The sequence below is a fragment of the Oreochromis aureus genome, linkage group 3, assembly GCF_013358895.1.
Source record: "Oreochromis aureus strain Israel breed Guangdong linkage group 3, ZZ_aureus, whole genome shotgun sequence".
NCBI lineage: Eukaryota > Metazoa > Chordata > Actinopteri > Cichliformes > Cichlidae > Oreochromis > Oreochromis aureus.
This window is the reverse complement of record NC_052944.1, coordinates 97,282,486-97,299,668: the sequence shown is the minus strand read 5'-3', so window position 1 is coordinate 97,299,668 and position 17,183 is coordinate 97,282,486. Positions and strand designations below refer to the sequence as shown.

Sequence of the window (17,183 nt, the reverse complement as noted above, 5' to 3'; positions counted from 1 at the left end):
AGAGAGAAGTAAAGCAAGTGTGTAAGTTCATCTCTGAATGTTTGTAAAGCGTACCTACGTTAAGCTTAACCACCGATATATGGAGCGTCTGCCTCTCTCTCTCTCTCTCCCTCTCCTGCCGCTACTTCATGAAACTGCTTAACGATCAGCTGATCGGCTTTTCTGTCGGGAGTCCGTCTCTCTTCTTTGTTTTTGGCCCACTTTGCACCAGAAAGAGGAAACCAGCAGCTGAACAACAGCAGCACGTTTAAGCTTGATAAGCTGTTGTTAGAATTTATTTAATATTACTTTCTACACCAGGATCCTTTTCTACGTCGCTGACGGCTGGTAACTGTGCAGGGGCGGATCTAGCAAAGTTTAGCCAGGGGGGCCGAAAGGGCATTAACAGGGAAAAGGGGGCACAAAGACATACTTTTCTTTCTTATTCTTATTTTAAATGTCTAGCTTTTAATAAATAATTATCTGAATCTTACACCCAAAGTTGTAATCTGATGTAAAATGTATAGAAGTCAATTACTGTATATAGTAACTGTTAAGTCTAATATACCCTAGTAAGCTATAGTACTTTTTCCTTTGGGAAGGTACCATCTGTGAATTCTGCAATTCTGTAGAAGAAAGATGTTGAATCTATTTAATTATTCTTGAAAAATAATTTATTTCTGTGCATTTTTTTTCACCCTGCATCAAATTAAAGTTGATTACGTCAATTAAGCATCATGAGGTGGAGGGTGGGGGGTGGTTCCCTTTTTTTTTTTGCTGGGAGGTTGCTTAATATTTCTGCTAAGTACTCTTTAAAATACCAGAATAGGAAGGATGGTGCAGGTTTAACTTTATTAGATTGATCAGTATTGCTGAACTATGAAATATTTTGGGTGCAGTGTATTTTTTACACACAGGTATAACAGAATAGCTTTAGTGTTGTTGTTTATTTAAACTTGAGTATGAACTTATACAAAATGCAGCAAGATATTAAAAAAACAGTTTTATTGATTAAAAAACACACTATATCGGATTAATATCGGTATCGGCAGATATCCAAATTTATGATATCGGTATCGGACATAAAAAAGTGGTATCGTGCCATCTCTAGCATCTACCATTCGCCTGATCACAGCGCTCTCTGTAACTGCTGTTTTGTTTAATTGCACTTTGACTAGAGGACCGGCACAAGAAACACAGCGCAAAGGTTAGAGCTCGCACAGCTGCGTTCAAGGAGTACATTGTCAATACAACATCCGGCTTCTACGAGCAACTGTCAGATCACGTCTTTATATAATCTCACGAATTCCCCCCCGACTGAGCACACAACTTTCCCGACTGAAAGTTCCCGACCAAAACACCCACCGGACCCCTGACCAAATGTAATGTTCTAATTAAACATACACAGCCCCTCAACATTGTGTGTTAGGCCTAGCTTTGTGTTCGCAGAGAAACTTAGTTAAAAAGCACAAAGGTACACACGTGTAATTTTATTAAATTGCACAAAAGATACAGATCATTCCATGTTATTCTTCATGCGCTTCTTGTATTTTTTTTTTTACAAAAACACGTGTCTTAGTGTATTGCTACACTACACATAATGTTCCATGCCATTAAGAAGTGTGCTGTGTAATTCAGATGCGAGGTCTGAGACGCGAGGTCCAGACCAAGAATCCTGTCTATGTGTGTGTCAGCCTCTATACGCCAAAAAGTATGGATGTAGATAACACTAGGAGGGTCTTGGAACGATGTGTTCACGGGAACCATGTGACATATTAGTGCCAAGTATTCTGGCGAAAAAAATCCTATAAATCGGTAGAAAAGAATATGCAGCAGCCTGTCGCATTTGCTGAGGACCACTCTGGTGCGTTTCACATATGCTACTGGGTGTCTATCTGACCTAATTAACACGGCAATAGATGTCGCTTTCCCCACGATACATATGATATTGTCGGTGGGCAGCGGCGACGGAATCGTGGATTACTACATAGCACACAAGATATTTTGTGTGCTATGTAGATCTAGATCTAGCAACAGGAACCAACCAGGAGTCTACCGGGTCAAAGGCAAGCAATGGCACCAAGAGTCGCGGACAGAATCGACGAATGAAACAAAGCTCATGGGGAAATTAAGAAAACCGGATTCTCAGCTTGACAAGGCAACATTCACGGTTACCTCATCTCCTGCCTTGGTCAGTAAATTCGGTGGCAGAGGTAAAGAATGCCAGTACAGTGTTAAGTCTTTCAGATAGGGAGGCAGGAAGCCTTGGTTGTTGCTTCCAAGCCGAGCTAAAACAAGGGTGTATAAACCTATTTCCAATAATGTCTGGCGATCATTAGACAGACAAACAATAAAACAGAACAGATAAAAAGAGAGATGGCGTGCCAAACACACAGGCACTATCTTAAGAAAATCAAGATGGCAAGTATCAAAACTCCAGGTTTTGATAGTATCAAAACTCCAGGTAGTGATACTGAAGGGTTTGAGTTTTCACTCAGAAAACACCGGGCCAAAGACAAAATAAATCAGTCTGGACTTGAGAAAAAATCTGTTCATGTGGTAATTTTTGTTTTGGTTAATAACTTTTTGTGTGCAAAGTAAACTCATATAATGATGAAAAACAAAACTAGAGGGTTTGAAACAGCTTTGTTAAAAATGCCTTCCTGTCTTTAACGACACCTGGTAAATACGATTTTATAAAATGAACTTTCATAGGCGGGCTAATAATTTGTCCTCTTCTGTAGTGTGTATAACTTCTAACATCTGATCTGGTGTAGGATAACATATTTGAGGTATTCATGTCAGCAGTCAACTGTCGTAGACAATCTTTGATAAATGTAATGTGTTAAACCTTAAATTTAAAAAACCTACCCTTAAGGATACTACAGTTACTAGCTACACTCTGATTTACACATCACACTGATATGTACACATATTCGAGTGGTTCCTAACATGAGCGTAATATTTACATCAGGACTACATCAAGACTAACTGGATGAAAAATGTCAATGATCAATTTTTGCTTCAGTTTCTAGGATTAAAGCTCAATATCTGTGAAGGATCTTTGACCTGTACACAAGGTGTTTGTTGCTGACCTTTGACCTGCAGCTGGATATCGCTCAGTCTCCGTTCTTCTCTCCCATCACTGATGGAGCAGGTGTAGATGCCACTGTCAGCTATTGTTGGTTTGCTCAAAGTGAGGCTGAAATCAAAAATGGCCAGCGCATCAGGTCTCATCGATGTGCGCCCGCTGTAACGCTGGTTTTGTCCTCTGTTATCGTCTGTTTTGTCTTGTCTCACATGGACAGATTTGGGATTGAGATCACTGCGAGTCCACATCACTCTGGGATTCTCAAGTCTAAACCACATGTTCTGACAGGGCAGCAGGACAGACATCACCCCCTCATTCACCTCCACCACCACACCCAGGGCATGCTGGGAAACTGAGGACACATAAATAAAAACACAAACAAATGCCCATTGATGACATCATTCACAGCTGTAACCCTCAGGAGGCAAAATTCATTCAGGTTAATACTGTGTAATGTTACATTATTAGTGTATATTGATTACATAGATTCATAGTAACTGATGACAATTCTAACACTTTAACATCAACAGCTAATAAAAACCTCTCCTCATCTCCAGAGTGGGGCAGTAAATAATTAAGTACAATTTTCAGGTATCTGGATTTCAGTACTTCTTTCTGACTCCTTTTTACTTTTACTCCCTACAATTTTAAACAAATATCTGAACTTTCTGCACCTTACATTTTCAAAACAGACTTTTGAGGAGTATTTCATCACTGAGACCCTTTAACCAATTTGAGCCTGAACAGAAACTCATCAAAGTAAATCCTGTTCATTTATTAATCACCATGAGGTATCACATAAAAAGACGTGTCAAAGTCAGGGGTTATAAGTGGTTAAAGGTTTTTTTTTTGTTTTTGTTTTTGCCACAACACCTGAACAACTGCACGTGTTGTAAGTTGCAGTACGTCAGCATCTAGCTAGCTCTACTGAAGGGGAGCGGACATAAATAAATAATTAAAACTACCATAAAAAGCAAAAGAAGAAACAGAGGTTGTAAGTAAGAGGTAAGTTTCTTGTTTTATACTCTGTTATTATTATTATGTACTAGTTATATAAGTTTACTGTGTAAGCTCAGTCTGACAATGGCAGCTACATGATGCACATTGAAACTTAGCCTGTTATTTGAGTTGTTACTCTACAAAAGTAAAAGGCAATGTATTTTTTTCTGTTATTACTTAAATCTGTCACTCTGGTATTTACTTTGTTTAGCCATAGGTTTGTATGAGACCATGCATGCAGCACAGGGCAACCCCGTAGTACATGTTTGTATCATCACAGGCACAACAGCATTCTTCTCGCTTTGTGGGAGTAGAGGTGTGTTTTCCCGAAACTGTGTTGGGTAAGATAACAAAGCACTGAATTCTAAATAGATGAATTACAAGTTATATTTGTACACTTTGGCTTCAGGTCAGGTCATCTTTAAAGACCTAAAATTTGATAGTTTTAATCATATTTTGGCAGAGTAGAGTTGTTTTTTTGTTTTGTTTTTAAAAAAAAAGGTTAGCTAGCCATTTCTTTTAGCACAAATAAGTTTTCAGTTTTTTTCACTTATAATTAAAATTTGTCACTTGTCAGGGTACAATAAATTGTTATCAGGAGAGAGTCCAGCCATTTCCCTCTTTTTCTATGTGGATTAGTTTGAAGTGTGTAATCAGCTTGGCACCTCAAGAAAAAAAAAAAGAAAAATTACAGCAGTGTATTGGATATTAGCTAATGTACCGCCATTGCTCAGGTGACACTGTGTATTACATTAACATTTTGTACTATTTAATTGTGTCTTTCTTCTTCTTTTTTCACAGATGAATAATGAATTCTAAAGGATCAGCACTGTTAACTAGGAAACAACCTTCTTAAAAACTGGACCAGACTGCACACACTGCACAGTGGACACACTGCAAGTGTAAAATTTTAGACATTTCGCCTAGTAAACTGTTTTCTTTTTTATTCTACAGAGTTCGGTGGAAACAAAGAGAGAGGTCGCAATCCGTTGTGCGAAGGCCCTATTGTATCTGCTCCGTTTCTTCTTCTTATTATTATTATTATTTCGGCAAATGAATTGCCTTTTTGAGGGCTTTAAAATGATCAAAAACTCATGAGATTTTGCAAACATGTCAGGTCTGGTGAAAAATTTCGTGTTTTAATGGGTTTACATATGACCATTGGGAAATTGCTCTAGAGCGCCACCTATGTGTTGTTAAATGCAGCTCTACGACCACATAGTTTGAGCTACATGTATGAAATCTGGCACACGTGTATCATGCCGAGACAAACAAAAAAGTCAGTTGGACCATTAGAAGAAAGAATTTCATTGAATAGCGCAAAATGGCTCCACAGCGTCCCCTACAATGTTTCAAAACAACAGCCCCTGCTCTGTGTTTTATGTAACCTGGGCCCTGTTTCAGAAAGCCGGTTTAGTGCAAACTCTGAGTAAGTATACCCTGAGTTAACGAAAACTCTGGGTTTTCGGTTTCACAAAGCGAGTTTAGATTAATTCTGAGTGAGTTACTATGACGACACACTCCGTGAAGCTAACCTGCCCCCTAGCAGGTTTACTTCAACTAACCCTGACCTTCTCCGCCTCTTTGTCGGAAACCTGACTGTAGGAAGTGTCAGACATGGCGTGCCCCTTCCTTGAAGAGCCAGTAGATGTTGAAGCCCAAATTCTCCGCAGAGCTCTCCGCCGGGAGAGAGTGATTAGAGCGCGTTTGGACATTTTATCATTTCCTGATGATTTTCTGTGTGAACGTTACCGTTTTTCAGCACAATCTATAATTTATTTGAATAACATCCTCAGGGCTTATATTGCTCATGTGACACATCGCGGACATTCTCTCAGTTCTGTACATATTATTTGTATTGCACTTCGTTTTTTTGCAAACGGGAGCTTTCTGTATAATATTGGTGACGCTGAGCACGTTTCCAAGGCTACCGTCTGTCGGGCAGTCAGGAATGTTACAGTTGCACTGAAACGTCTCCTGTACTCGCTTTGTGGTGTTCCCGGTCATAGACCCACAAGATTTATCAAAGAGGGATTCCACAAAATTGCAGGTATCAGGATGAACAAAACTTAATTCATGATGTGGTGATACTTGAACTACTACTTAAATTTTACATTTATTTTCAGGGTTCCCAGGCGTGATTGGCTGTATAGATGGCACTCACATTCCAATCATTGCCCCTTCAGTAAATGAAGGAGACTATGTGAACAGGAAGTCTTTCCACAGCATTAATGTACAGGTACATAGTTCCCTGTAGCATTTCAAACTAACACATTATTTCATTATGGTAATGGTTGCTAGTTTGTGTTCTCTGCACTGTGAAGATCATATGTGATGCTGCCAACATTATCACAAATGTGGAAGCCAAGTGGCCAGGCTCTGTTCATGACTCACGAATTTTTCGTGAATGTACACTGAGCACAAAATTTGGACATGGTGAGTTGAAAATACTTTAAAATATATAAAGACCAATTGCTACAGGGACATTTGAACTGACGTGTATCCTTCTGTCTTAGGAGAGTTCACTGGCTACTTGCTTGGTGATAGGGGGTATCCATGTTTACCCTATTTGCTTACCCCTTACCCTGACCCTGAACCGGGCCCACAGCAGCGATATAATCTGGCTCATTGCAGGACAAAAGCCAGAGTTGAAATGACTATCGGAATGCTTAAGGCCCGGTTCCAGTGCCTTCAAAGACTCAGGGTCACCCCAGAAAGGGCATGTGACATTATTGTGGCATGTGTGATTCTTCACAACATTGCCACAATTAGAGGAGAACACTGTCCTTCTGAACCAAACATCAGCAGTGATCCAAACCATGAACATCCTGACCCTCCCACAGACATACAAGATGGAAGAGCAGTCAGAGACACCATATGTCACAATCATTTCCTGGCCATCACCTCAACATGTTGAAAGAAGAATAAACAGATTTTTTGTTCAACTGGCTTTATTGGTCGCCTGTATTTCCTGTACACAAAGTATTAATAAGTATATTATTATGTTGTTCAAACACTGAAATAATTCGTCCATCTCTGACCACTTCACCCACCCTTAACTGATGTTCCAGCAGTAAAATCTCAATCTTGGTCTTTTGGATCTGCTGCTTGAAGTGTTCCATTTCCAAGTCGCATTTTTTTATTTTCTTGATCAAATAGGTCTTGTACAGCTGCTTTACAGGGAGCTATTGAAACACAGAAAATAGCATTGACATGCATAGTACATGCCTACTTAGGTTGGTTGTAAATCAGTGCTGAACATCTTACTGAGGAAAGGTTTGTTGGAGAAGTGGCTGGACCCTCTTCCTCTGCATTTCCATCATCACTCTGTTAGAGACATAGAAAGTCCATGGTTTTATTATAGTACCACATTTTATTCAATTGTTATATTTTCCATTGTAAGATGTAAACCTCATAAAGTGTCTCTGTTGCTTCCTCCTCTGTAACAGCTGTCAATGTTTCTTCATTATTTTCCTGTAGTAAAGAAATTAACAACATTGCTGTTCTACTGTAAACTCATATGATCTGTGGAGTATTAAGAGTACTCACAACTGCATGTTGGTCTGGCTCAACAGGAGGCTGCACCAGATGCAGTACACCATCACCATCAACTGATAGAATATGAGGTTTACAGGTCACTTATAACTTACAAGGGACCAAATGCCAATTAACAAACATATACCAATCACCTTACACTTCATTGTCATTATGCTCTCAAAGACAACCAAGACTGAGGGAAGGCAAAATCAGTAGGAAAATAACTTCACTACAAAATAATTCATTATGGTAAAGAGTTTATCAAATGAATGAGTAGCACTGCAAAGGTGACTGTGAAGAAAGGATGTATGCACATCATGTATTATTTTGAATTTACCTCTTATGTAGGCACTTGTGTCTTGCGGGGTTATTGACTCAGAGGATGTCCCCGAGAGATGCCTTCAGCCACAGGGCGCCCACTGTTTTGGCTGAGGGCCAACTGCTCAGCCTCTGTGAGTGGTGGTGGTGGAGGACCCCACCTGTTTTTCGGGCCTCCGCTTTTTTCTGTTGGCTATAACGGGTCACATTTGAGCATACAGAGTAAGCAAATATGTACTTGTAATGTGCTCAGATAATTTCAATAAGTGCTTATAGAAAGAAAATTAATGTAGCCTCTAACTGCAATTGATTTACATAGGACAAACAGACCAAGCACTATGGCTCATAATACAATTACACCTTACCTGTTTGGACTATATTTTATATTTCATTTTTACTTGCTGCCGGGAACGTTTGGGGCCTGTTGGGTTGCACCTGCGCTCACATCACATCACAAAATAAAATGTATAGAATAAAAGATAAAATGAAATATAATAAAATAACGTGTTAAATGGGTGGAAATCCCTAGATCAATGTTTAAATTAACACTCACGCATTGACTCTGTCGGCTATGTTTTGCCATGCATGCTCCCTTTCTTTTGCAGCTGAGGCTGTGTTACTTTTTTTCCGCAAAATTTGCATGTTATCGGCATATGCTGCCATCAGAATTTCGGCCTCAAGCGCTGTAAAATACATTGACCGCGCCTTCTTTCCCTCCGTCTCCATGGTGACTCGCTTAATCTGTGCTCCACTAATCAGGGCTTTATGTATCCTCGCGCGCTTGCTTAACTTGGGGTTAAAGCAACTCCGTTGATTGAACTAATTGTTATCAGCCTTTCTGAAACCGAATATTCCGAGTTGGACAGTTCGGGGTTACTCAACCGTGAGTATCATTTTTAACTCTGAGTTTTCTAAACCCGCTTTCTGAAACAGGGCCCTGGAGTCTGAAACCTGGTACGCTCATAGAAGATATCAAGATGTACAAAAAAGTCTCTTGGAGCAATATCCCAAATCCAACAGGAAGTCAGCTATTTTAAAATGAATGTTTAATTTTGGCAACATTTTTCCCTCTTTTCAGGCACTGTACTTTGACGAGCCCCTTTCAAGCGATTTCATCAGATTGCCGCGATCTCCTCTGTGTGGAATCTAAAGACCTTTGTGGTGTTAAATTGTGAAGAAACGGGGTGGTCATGGCTGCATGTGGAGTTTCAATCACTCGCCAAAAAGCAGTAATCTGCTGTCACTCATAAACACAATGTTCAATCTCGCCCAAAGGTCGCAGTTATGATGAGACTCGAGCTCAGAAATCTTTGTTATGCCATTTGTCAGTAATGGTTAGAGCGCCACCTAGTGGGACGACTATAATCATGATTGAATGAGATGAAATTTTAGCTGGTGGTTAAATGCATGAATTCCATCAATGTGACATCAGATCGGACGTGCTGGTTGTAGGTGTTGGGCGTGGCTCGACGCGCCGGGGGTGCAAGGTCCCTCATAACGCTGCTTGCAGCTTTAATTTAATATACATTTACAAATCTTTATAGTGGTTCTCAAAGTTGATCATCAGGCCCCACTGCTCTGCTTGTTTCCCAGCTATCAAGACACTACACAATGTTGATTGCCAGGTGTGTTCAGTCAATCAGAATTTGAAGACACCATTGTGGAGTAAAAAAAATGAATTGGTATGTTTTGGCTTCCGATTCACTGAACAGACCTTGTCCAGGTAATAAACATTCTCCATTTTCTTTCTTACGGAGGTCGTTTGTGGAGGGATTGTACTGAAGTATAGTTAAAAGGCTGCTGTTTGATTTATGTTGTATGACACGGAATTGCATTACTTGGAAAAGTTTTTGCAATAAACTATTTAATCAGTTGGAATAAATGAAATAGCTATGTGTGATTTTAGAAAAGTTACTTTAGAAACTTGACACTACACTGTTCCAAAAAATAGTAATGTCAAAGTATCTTACTGTAATTTTTTACAGTTTTGTACTGTCTTTCTAGGATATCATTCAATTTACATAAGTAGACTGTGATCTTACATGTCAAAGGTAAAATAACATAACATCACTGTAAATATAGTAAAACACAATTTACTTGTTTTTTAAATATATTTTTTTGTACATATGCATATCTAGATTGTAAAAATACATCCAGAAACAGCTAGTTCTCTCCCATCATGCCTTGGGACATGTGCTGCTGTTTAGATGTTCTTGTTTTATTGTTTATGGTTACGTTACTTTTAACTGTTATCTTGAATGTTGTGTTTACGCCGTGGTGCAGAGTCACTGACAGTTGTTGTTTTGTAGAGGGAGCGTTGTACCATGAGTGACTTCTGTTCTGCTGTTGTTGAACCTTGAGGCACATTGAATTACCAGAAAGTGTTTAAATAAAGAGCTCCCCCTACCAGCTTGGGGTTGAATAACAAGCTCACTCTCCCTCTTTGAGCTTCGTAATTAAGATTCATTTTGCATGCAACAATGTAAATCAGTGCACGGCCGTGCTGTGCTAATTATATTATTAAAAAAGTTAATGTAGAGGTAGGAATTGCAATTAATATAAATCTCAAAGTATTCACAACATTCCTGAACAGACATAGGCCTCTGCACCTGGGGTGAAGGTGTGGCCGTGAATACAATGTGACATGCCATTGGATGTTGGGACACATAATAACATGACGCTAAGCATCGACCAATGAATGTGAACTAACAACAACAAGGTCGCGGGTATGGCTGCGACCGTAGGAAAAAATCGTGCATTTTACAGTTTTGTTCTGCTCTTCTAGAATATCATTAAACTTACGTAAATAGAGTTTGACTTCACATTTCAAATGTAAATTAACGTTAAATCACTGTAATGTAATGAAACATAATTTTCATGATTATTAAATGTATCTGTCTGTACATATGCATATTTAGATTGTTAAAATACATTCACAAATGTATCATGGTTTCACAAATATCTGTCCGTTACTTGAAAGATTGAACTGTTGTATTCAAATGTAATGCTATGGTAAAGTATATAACATGATCCCTATAAGCTTGTGTTACATCACATAAGTATTATTATCATTGCTAGTTCGGGCGATCGTGGCTAAAGAGTTGGCAGTTCGCCTTGTGATCAGAAGGTTGGCGGTTCGAGCCCTGGCTCGGACACACTCGGTCGTTGTGTCCGTGGTCAAGACACTTCACCTACCGCCTACTGGCGATGGCCAGAGGGGCCGATGGTGTGATATGGCAGCCTCGCTTCTGTCAGTCTGTCCCAGGGCATGCAATCCATTGTTATTTAAACCAACTATTAACTGTATATTTCTGGACATTTACGTATTATGATTCATATTGCCACATTCATTGACCTCGTTTATAGGTAAATTCATTGTTTCATCACGTTAAAATGTTCCTAATTTAATGTCTAAAAGCACTTGGAAAAGGCAGAATCCCATGTAACATTAGCGCAACAAACTCTATTTTCATTACTGAAAATGGCTGTATTTTTATGGGACAGTTATTTTCTGTTATTTTACGGTCGTATTTTGGAGCCCCAGCTGCCGGAATATCACCGTTTTTTCAAGACGCTTTTTCTAACAGTGTATTTGCAGGATAGGATAGAGTAAAATAATGTAAAAAAATGAATTAGAGTAATGTAATTTTTAACTAATTACTAATGTAATTTTTCAACTTGATATTTTAAGAAAATCTAAATTAATGTTAGGTTGCTTAAACTTAATTATGCTTTTGGAGGTCAAAGTAAATCATGCTGGTTTGTTAAAGCAGTTGTGTTAGCCAAACCTAAAATTTACTTGCTGAATTTACTTAATAATATGCAACGTTTGTAACTTAAAGAGTTGAGCCAACAAAACATTTTTTAGAGTGAGAAATAGAGATCTATTTTTATTAGTGCTGTCTAAATTAACGCGTCAACACGGATTAATCCATCATCATGATTAATCTGATTAAAATTTGTAACCCAATTAACCCATCTGGAGTGCAGAATGAATCAAAATCCCTGAAATGTTTCTCTCAATGCATTTCGGCAGTTTGTCCAAGTAGATTCTGGGGTAGGATCTTACGTGATGTCCACGAATGCACCACTAAAATCCACACCTTCCCAGTTGACAATTAGTGGGCTTATAAGAAAGCTGCGATTCACTACCAGATGGCGGCATTTGGCAGTCTTGTCCATCCAAGGTGGCTGAGAGCATTAGGCAGCTAAGCACTGCAGATCTCTCCAGGGAAGCTACTCAGTATAAGTATTGCCCTTTAGAGAGTGGTAAGTGGGATTTTTGCAGTTATCATAAAGTGGCATGTAGTAGGGTGGACCTTGACGACTGTTTCCCTCTTTTGTTGCAGGATTTTGCTATACTGCTGCTGTCTTGTCTTATGCTGTTTTATTTGTTATGTGATGCTTTTATAGAAATTTGTTTAACGTTTTATGCTTTGTTTTATTGCTTTAATGGAGGTGTGGCCGCTTGTTGAGGGGCTAGGCACGTGAGGTGGAATCCCCTCCCTGATGCATGCAAGTGTACACACCGGGCATAGGTAGATTGCACCTTTTAGAGTTTAGTGTAAATTACACGAGTGAGTAATTGGTGGCACCCTTGAGTACTCCTCCCTGTCGGTTGCCTCCTCAAGTGGCCGGTCTCCACTATTTTGTTTATTATTATTTTTTTTTTATCAAGCTATGATTGTTTCAGCGTAGCATCGTGGTAGGGAGTCTGGTCATTTTAATTAATAAAATGTGTTAATTAACTATTTTGCCATCTCAACCCTGCTACATTAGGTCCCTTTCTGATTCTATAATTCTATGTTTTTAGTACTTTTTCTTAATAAACTTTGATTTGTAATATTCCTCTGTCTCACCTCTGCTGTTAATAATGAGTCTGCGGGCTTTGGTAGCCAGTGTAACACTTGGCTAGAGAAATCTTTCCTGGGGTGTAACTCCCTCCCCCAGGTGGCGTTGTCAACATCTTAGTTACTGTCCCCGGTTATCCCTCATTCGCTCCACCACATTCGCACATGCACAAATGGGCAGTTGATCTGGTAGTGATGGGTAGCTGAACCAATCAACTCAATATGGAAGATGATAAATGCACATTGGCCCTCACGATGGGAAATTTGAGTATTAAAAAAATAATAAGCCGGAAAAATCGACTGACATAAAGTATTATGCACATTGTGCAAGAAGGAATTTTCTTTTCATTGATCAGTCCCCACCTCGACAGACTTGTGAAGATGGGCCGGCCAAGAAAATTCAGATTCAGAATAGAATGAGGAGTTTCTGCCTGACAGAATCATGGACTTGTACAGAACAGAGCTGATTCTCTAATTCTAATTCTCTTTGAAGCATACATTCTTTGTTTTTATTCTGCATTTACTTAAATATAAAGTTGAAAAAAAATGTAATTACAGCCAGGCTATTGATCAAGTAATTGGGATTAAATACAATTAATTACAGAAAATTGTGTGATTAATTAGTTATTTTAATCAATTTTTTCTTCTGATTCAAGCTCAGTAAAATTAGAATAAAAGACTAAAGTTTGTATTGCCATCCACTGGTATTTTTATTTTATCATTATGTTAATAAAGCACAAGGTTCAGTTAGCTTTGCACAAACATCCTCCAGAGAGCTATATTTACTTTCTTGCTCTGAGTACATTTCAGAGCCTGAACTTTTTTTACTTTTATTGGAGTAAAGAAGTTAAACCAGTACTTTTTTTAACAGTACCATTTGTAGTTCTACTTAAGTACTGATTGTCTGTACTTTTGCCAACTGTCTGTCCAAGTGTGCACAGGTGAGTCAGACTCTGTGAGCTCAGCAGGACTCAGCCTGAAGCCTCTGCACTATGACATCACTCTGACCCTCACACTCATCTTTTTCAAGCTTTAACTGCTTCTTATTACACTTAATGGTCTGGTCTGTGTTTGGTATGTTGTTAGGTTTTTGTATTGTGATTGCCATTTATGCTTAGAAATATTTAACCATATATGCTTAGAAGTGAATAATCGATTGTGTAGTGATAGGATGTGTGATCTTCAGTAGGCTGTAAAAGGCTTTGTGTGCATTCCAGAGCATTCTGGTGTTCACCCCCCACATTGGGGAGCATGGGAGAGGTGATACCTTGTCTTATTGTTTTATGGTATAGGAGGACACCTATTCTGTATCTGGTTAAGCATAAGTGCCTTTTGTTTAGATGGACGGCTCTGGGGAGTCTTCCTGGGGTCACATTTTGACACCCCTCCCCCCTCCCACACACACACACACACACACAGTATTCTTTGTTCACATGTATACCTATGTAAGATGTCATATGTTAATGAACCTATGCATATTCATGTACCCACAATAAAAGGAGTGTTATGGGGAACCTGGCTGAGAGTCTCTGACGGAGGTAAAGTGGTGGAACGACACTTGGGTCCAGGCAGGTCTCCCTCATGCATGAGTAACACAACAAACTTTGCCTACTTGGTGTTCAATGCTTTTGTGTAGTTAAATTGTCTCGTTCCAGCGGTGGGCCTGTGCTAGACAGACCCAACATATGTGACTCAGACCATAGATTAGATGTGAAAAAAGCAGAAATGTGTTTAACATACAAATATAAAAGTGTGTTATATTATCATGTGTCTTGTAACGCCTGTTAAAACCTGCCTGGTGACACATGACACACAGTAATCTGTGCTTTAATTCAACCTGAAAGCGGCTGCTGATTTAACAGAAGATGTAATGCAGCTATAAGTATTAATTAATATTAATAGTTAATATTTGAATATTGTTTCCTGAGCAAACACTCTTCTCCTCATGCTGTTGATGTGCTGTCAGCTTTAAAATGTAATAATAAATATTTCTATTTATTCAGTAACAATACCTGGATTATATCCACTCTTTATTCAGAACCATCTCCTCTCTGATAACAGGTGCAATAATAAATTATTAATTTACAAAAAAGTATTTTGTTAATTGAATGATAATGTTTAATTTATAAGAGACTTGACATTGTGTTTTTTTTCTTTATGTGTGTTGTGACTTACATAACGGATCCCAAAGCCATTTTGAAAATGTCCAATTTGCTCCTTAGTTATGGAGAAAAAATACGAGGAGCTGCTCACATTTTTTTACTGATGGGTTATACCCATCAGAATACGACAAGTCCCAGAGGCAAAACCCTTAGGAGATATAACAAATTCAGGCTGAAGGGTCAGTAGTTTATTGTAAATACTAACTAGATGTACTTATTTGTTAAATACATGTTATAATTAATTTAAATTTCTTAAATGTAGATGGAGAGCTCTTGTTTGGAAACAAAGTGATAAAAAACAAAAGAAGAAGCCATGGGACTAATGCGTTATTTTTGTGCCACTATTCTGAGCACACGTAAAAAAAAACATGAGCGCATATAAAAAATTTTGCAGATGCAAGTGTTGCATTTTGAGGAGAAATTTATTTTGAGCGAAGAAAAGCTAAATTTGAGTGAACAAAATTCATTGCTGCATGCAAAAAATGTATTTCAGTGTTTGCTATTATCCACAATAGCAGCCCCTCTCACTCAGTTTGTGCATTTGTGCTTGCTCGCAATGTGTGCTCAACATTTCTGCCTGTGCGCATTCAACTCTTCAACACCTTTATATTTGTGCCACAAAACCAACCAAAAAAAAAAAAAAAAATCTGATTGGCGGTTTCGGTCTCCAATCAGCTCGAAATTACGAAATGCAATATCCCAGAATTCATTTTGTCCAAAACTCAAACAAGGCAGTGGCAGAGGAACGCAGAGTGGCGGAGTTTGAAATATTACTCTTTCTGGGTCACAAAATAAACTTTTAAGATATTTTCATGCGAGAATGGTGCTGTGTAAATTTCAAATATCTGCTTGATTAACAAGACATCACATATTTGCGAAAGTGCTCTAGCGTTTTTGAAGATGCCTGTTACCCACCAGTTGACTGCATAGCTGGACATATGTAACATTTCAATAGCTTTTGAAACACTGTCAATATTTTGGGTTTTTTTATTGTCTACATGTAGGGCCCTCAGAAAATTAGTCAACAGTCAACAGAATGACTGGGATGTCTATCTGGATGCTACACTGTTTTCTTTGAGGTCTAAGGTCCACACCACAACCAAATACACACCATTCTGTTTAATGTATGGGAGAGAAGCAACATATCATTTGTCATTTGTTGCCAGTTTGGCGTTCCAACTTGATTCACTGTTGCATGACTTTGTTTGCATGTTTGCTGTTAATTTAATTAAATTGTTTGCTGTTATTGTGTTGTCTTCACTTGACCTGTTGGTTAGTTTAGCTGTCTGGTTTACAGAGAGTGGGCATGTCTGATCATTTCCTTCCATTGTGGCTCAAGAGTTTGGAGTTCGCCTTATAATTGGAAGGTTGCCGGTTTGAGCCCCGGCTTGGACAGTCTCGGTCGTTGTGTCCTTGGGCAAGACACTTCACCTGTTGCCTACTGGTGGTGATCAGAGTGGTGGTGGTGCCAGTGTCTGGCAGCCTCGCCTCTGTCAGTGCGCCCCAGGGTGCTCTGGCAGCCTCGCCTCTGTCAGTGCGCCCCAGGGTGGCTGTGGCTACAATGTAGCTGCCATCACCACTGGGTGAATGAATGTGTGAATGACTGGATGTGTAAAGCGCTTTGGTGTCCTTAGGAACTAGTAAAAGCGCTATATAAATACAGGCCATTTACCATTCACCACCTTCACTTTCAAACAAATATGTAAGCCTTTATCTCAAAGTGTTTCGCAGTGCCAGCTTCTTAAAAAGTAAAAGTCTAAGCCTAAGAACAGAGATCTAAATACCTAAAGCTCCTGGGGCCATTTTTAAACCATTGCTTTTTTTGTTTTAAATTTCAAACCATTTTAACTGATTTGAATGTAATATAACCAAATTTGCCAGAGGATATATTTTTTTTTTTATTTAATAAATAAATAAACTGTGCACCACTGCACAGAAGACCCCACCCCCTCCTGGTGACCAGGTGATGACTCTGTCCCCGGACAGCGTGAGGAGATCCCTCAGCAGGATCAATGCACGTAAAGCCCCGGGTCCTGACAACATTCCTGGTCGTGTACTGAGAGACTGTGCAGTGGAACTCACTGATGTCTTCACAGACATCTTCAGTATATCACTTATCCAGGCTGTCGTCCCCACATGTTTTAAAGCCACCACAATCATTCCGGTTCCAAAAAGTCATCTCCTCCTGCTTTAATGACTATCGTCCTGTTGCACTTACTCCCATCCTGATGAAGTGCTTCAACGACT

The 17,183-nt window shown here is 39.1% G+C and overlaps 2 protein-coding genes across 3 annotated transcripts in view; one reads left to right on the top strand and one right to left on the bottom strand.

Moving 5' to 3' along the window:
- Positions 1-17,183, bottom strand: part of LOC120438569 — a 28,562-nt gene that overhangs the window by 1,957 nt on the left and 9,422 nt on the right. The window contains exons 1-3 of one of the 2 annotated variants that reach the window (XM_039608971.1): positions 7,337-7,474; positions 7,123-7,254; positions 3,075-3,422 (exon numbers count right to left, since the gene is read on the bottom strand). In XM_039608971.1, the coding sequence (XP_039464905.1) occupies positions 3,075-3,375 (301 nt within the window). In that variant the 5' untranslated portion in view covers positions 3,376-3,422; positions 7,123-7,254; positions 7,337-7,474. Of the gene's footprint in view, positions 1-3,074; positions 3,423-7,122; positions 7,255-7,336; positions 7,475-17,183 lie in introns of those variants that run through there. The other variant, XM_039608970.1, reaches the window with a different exon arrangement.
- On the top strand, positions 5,402-7,125 carry LOC120438566 (putative nuclease HARBI1). Its single transcript, XM_039608967.1, has 4 exons — positions 5,402-5,498; positions 6,196-6,308; positions 6,394-6,505; positions 6,586-7,125. The coding sequence occupies exons 1-4, from the start codon at positions 5,417-5,419 to the stop codon at positions 6,984-6,986; spliced, it is 708 nt and encodes a 235-aa protein (XP_039464901.1). The 5' UTR covers positions 5,402-5,416; the 3' UTR covers positions 6,987-7,125.